We start from the raw sequence: 4,716 nt of genomic DNA on the forward strand, positions 1-4,716 counted from the left end.
GGTCCAGTAACAGATTTGCACGTTTTTCAAGTTCGCAATCGACCAATTAGATCTTGTTATTATGACGTTGGGGCCCAATTTGTCTGTCACCCTAAAGGTCCCGGGTTCGAAACTCCGAGAAGAGTCTCACCCATGATAGTTGGTATGCATACAAAATTAAAGAGGACGAACTTTTTAACCACTCAGATTAACTAATGACTAGTAATGGCTAGCTCGATACTTGTCAGAGAAGAAGTTTCCATTGGAATAGGCAAATTCTTACTTACCACCACACCAAGGCTTTTATCATCTTCCATACTTGATGTAAAATTTGAAGGTAGGTATAAATGAAAGAAAAAAAAACTGGGAAGATCAAAGGATATTTTATAGCTGTTTCGTAGTGGCCAAAACGCTCGCCTGGTTAACAGGAGAGCGCGGGTTCAATCCCAGCCGAGGCATGGAATTTATCCTCATTATTTGAGAAATTGGCCACGTACTAATGGAATCTCTAAGAGTTAGATAGTAGGGAACGCCTCGGTCCTTGACCTCACCTAGTTGTCTAGGTAGGGGACGTTAAACAGAGAGTAGACCAGCGTCTGGCTATGGGACTATAAACAGGGAGGAGAACAGCTAACCCTAACCAGCCTAGCGAGCTGGCAGTTCTTCAAAGGGTTCTCTCTGCTTTTAAAGTCAAGTACAAGTGCTCACGATGGTTGACTGCGGTTCAGGACGAGCCAGCCACTTTAACATGGCTAGAGCTAGAGACCATCACCCCGGTGTATAGCAGATACAGAAAGATATCTTTATTCTGCTAATGCCATTCGGTGAAAGCTTAAGCCGCTAAAACAACAACCTCACCTAGTAGCGACCTTCCACTCAAGAGTCTGTTATTAGGATACCTACCTCATTATGTTTGCTTTCCACATCAGTCTGTTGGGTTCTTTTATTGAATTGAAGTTCCTTGTCCAGTCTTTGTCGTTCTGCTTCCACCTCACGGAGCGCCTGTTGAGCTTCTGTGAAATTGGGGGGAAAAATTGGGTCTTTATATTAAGTAAGCTTTTTTCAATGAACACCAAAAATAATAGGTCCCTCACGCTCAGACTGTCTTTAATTTCGGTCTGTCCGACCTCCGGCGGTCGGACGTGTGTGGCTTCCGACCTAGGTCCCTCAGACGGTCTGAATACTAAAGCCGGAAACTTTTTCCGCCACACGAGGCCTGTCAGACAGTCGGAGCGTGAGTGGCCGGCGTAGGACATATTACACCTTGTTTCCCCTGATGGGATAGGACTGAATTCTCTATGATCCTTATCTCACCTTAGATCTCACATTCATCTACAATATATTTTTCGTCATTTCACCAATTGAAGAGTATGAAAACTCATTTTAAAACCATCATTATTCAACGAAGAGGAAGAAAGGTTAAAATTAGATATTTTTATTGTAAACTAATCATGCAAAACTGGGCCATGGAAAAATTCACGTACAGTAGGTATACTATAAAAACAAGAACCTGTACTGCAAGGTATAAATACTTGCGGACCTAAGACCGGAATCCTCAGTATCACCATTGACATCAGAAAATCAGGACACGAGAATTACTTATCCTCTGTCAAGTCATCATTGACATCCAAACACGATAGACATTCAACCTCTGTCAATCCAAAACCCATATCTCTTATTTTAACCTATCGGGAAGCGAACTCACCATCATGAACTCTGCCACCCTTGTTCTGTGCGTCGTAATGGGAGTCGTCAGTGGTCTGCCCCAATTTGGACAACGTCAGCAGTTGCAGGACCAACAACCCCAGTCATTCCAGGGCAAACAGTCCTTCCAACCTCAGCAGTTCCAGGGTCAACAGTCTTTCCAACCTCAGCAGTTCCAGGGTCAGCAATCCTTCGCACCGGTCCAGTATCTTGACGAGCAGCCCCACACCTACATCCCCATCCTCTCCAAGAGCGAAGTCCGCCGGCCCGACGGCACGTTCGACCTCAAGTACCAATCCGCAGACGGGCAAGATTTCGCTGAGAAAGCCGTCGTCCAGCGCAGCCAGGACAACACCGGGGATGTCCTGGTCAAGTCGGGGCACTATGCGTACACCGCGCCCGACGGTACCCCAATCGCTGTGTCTTACATTGCTGACGAGTTTGGGTTTCGTGCTACCGGCAGCCATATTCCAGTGGCTCCCGCAGCTACTGCTTAAGAAGCTCCAGCCCTCCATCCGCATCGCTAACTAGTTTGGCGCAACCATGAGCTTCAACTGGTATGAGCTCATTCGAAGTAGCTTCGAACCATCCACATCGGGGCACGAGATAAGATTCCGTCATTCCGTTCCATGGAGAGTCCATGTTCCAGAGCCTCCCTCAAGGAGATTATTTGAACAGACCAGTCCTTCATCGGTCGTGCCATTACCAGCTCAAGATCTTTATTAGTTCATTCGAGTAGTAATGTTTCATTCAACCATCCATGTTGGAGAGTTTGATTCCCACTTTTCGGACAGCCTCATTCCAGTGGTGCAGCTCTTCCTGGATTCGAAGAATCTTCAGCAGATACTGGGTAACAACTTTTGAAGGAACTTTAAGCCATATTTCCCTAGAAATAGCTTAACTAATCTTCGCGAGAATATCGAGCACATCGGCAACCACTGCACTGGTACAACTTCCCTTCGTTGACATTGCCGAGGTTCGGATTTCGGAGTACGCCAGCTGAATCTTCATGAGCCAGCTCCACGGGCTATTGAATATGAGAAGCTTCAGCAGCTTCAATATTAAAGTAGTTCTCAGCTTATGACGTTTGTTCCATGTTGAAAGTCCTGGAGTGAATTTTACACTCCAGGAAACGGTGTAGTAAATATTTAATTTTCAAGCTGGAAAATGTAGAAGTTTCACTTATCAATTGCACGGAGAGAATGAGACAGAAGTAGAGAGAGAGATGGAAAGAGGTCAGAGTACCATTAAAATCGTTAGCAAAAAAAAAGATAAAAAGAGATGATAGTTAATACTTGAAAATAGGATGAAATAAGTTGCTCTAAAATAGAATGAATATAAGTCTAAACAACTCGGGTAATAGAAAATGTTAATATTTCTCTTATTTACAGATGAAATCTCAAATAATTATCAAAGCATAATTGTATTAAAGAAAAAACATCATAATGATATCAATTACTTTCGCACATGTGAATACACTCTACAAAAACTACTCAATAGAATTTAAGCATTCATGTAATCAAATGCTCTTCTATATCTCTCGTAACCCGCGCGCGAAAAAATAAATAAAATGTTTAAATTATTCCTCCGTCACTGAAGAAAATGAGATTATACTTCAAAAAAATTTTTTCCTGATAGGTCGAACATAACTGTATTTCAGTTGACCTTTCCCTTTCTTGACCTCACCAACACGGATGACACTTTTTCGCATTTAGTATAGCAACATTTGATTCTATTTTTAAGAAACAGAAATCCGCGCACGAGAAAAAACTTTATTATATATTAAAAGAGATCCCCCTGCGAAGATCGTTCATAAGAGTTTAATTAACATTAATACCAATATTACATCTCTGTTCGTTATAGTACCTATCATATATAAATAATAAATCAGAAATTAATTATATCATTGTATCCTTGTTCAGCTTTCAATTCAGATTGTAATAATTATTGATATAGCTTTACTCGAGAGTATAACGTATACTCGAGAGATACAGAAAATATAGCATTGTCTTATGTGTCTCCCTTTCTATATATATTATTTTCCGTATTGAATATTCACATCGCTAATATTAATATCAATTGCTTATATTAAAACCTTACGGTTGTATTTTTTTAAAAATCACTTTTTTATTTACCTAACTACTTCTCTTCACTTACATTAAACCTACATCAGTTAACTAGTAAAATGTTTATCCATATAATTATACTCTAATTATCAAAGTGTTATACTCTAAATCTATTCTATAACACAATTAAATTATCATAATTAACAATAGAAGACATTTCTCTTCTTTCTAATCTATTTATAAGAATACAGAAGAAAGCAATTATATCTCTAAGGACATAGAAAATCCATACACTTTATACCGTCTAAAGGCATAAAATATCACATATCTATTATTTATAACAACTTGGAATATAACATAGAATGGTCTGCTTATGACCATCGCAGAGGATAATCATCTATATCTATCATCTTTCCCTGTCTTATTTTAGATGTCTATCTCTTTTTGTATTCACTGTTATTATACAGGTATTATTCGATTTTGTTTCTAATTTTTTTTATGGACCATCAAAATATTCTCTTACATTCTATCCTAACAAATTTTCACCTAACTACGATATCCCGCTCACTTACTTGAATCTATACTCTATTCTCGTCTCTGTTTTTTATATTACACCTATTGTATAACCAAAGAACACTCACTAAATTTATCTAGCTCCATAGATAATTTGTTTACTACACTTCATTCTTCTTCCTTCCTTTATATCCCTTTCTTACTTTCTCTTCTCCTTCTTCCATTACCTATCTATTTATCCATCTCTCAAACTCTTCTCTTCCTTCTCGCCATTACCTCTTCTATTTATTTTCTCTTTCACTTAATCTACTACATCGCTCGTTCCCTACTTTAGGATAATTGTTTCCTGCATCATTCAATGATTTTTACCTTATCTCTTAGGTAACCATGAAAGGAACAAATATAGTAAATATCGAACCCAAATATTCCTCTATAGATAGTCTATGCCATAAAG

General features: G+C 39.1%; 1 protein-coding gene across 1 annotated transcript; it reads left to right on the forward strand.

Moving 5' to 3' along the window:
- Nucleotides 1-1,518: 1,518 nt before the first annotated feature.
- LOC103522756 (endocuticle structural glycoprotein SgAbd-4-like) lies at nucleotides 1,519-2,271 on the forward strand. Its single transcript, XM_008487850.2, has one exon. The coding sequence runs from the start codon at nucleotides 1,689-1,691 to the stop codon at nucleotides 2,178-2,180; it is 492 nt and encodes a 163-aa protein (XP_008486072.1). The 5' UTR covers nucleotides 1,519-1,688; the 3' UTR covers nucleotides 2,181-2,271.
- Nucleotides 2,272-4,716: the final 2,445 nt, after the last annotated feature.

Source organism: Diaphorina citri, unplaced genomic scaffold (genome assembly GCF_000475195.1).
Source record: "Diaphorina citri unplaced genomic scaffold, Diaci psyllid genome assembly version 1.1 scaffold10956, whole genome shotgun sequence".
Lineage (NCBI taxonomy): Eukaryota > Metazoa > Arthropoda > Insecta > Hemiptera > Psyllidae > Diaphorina > Diaphorina citri.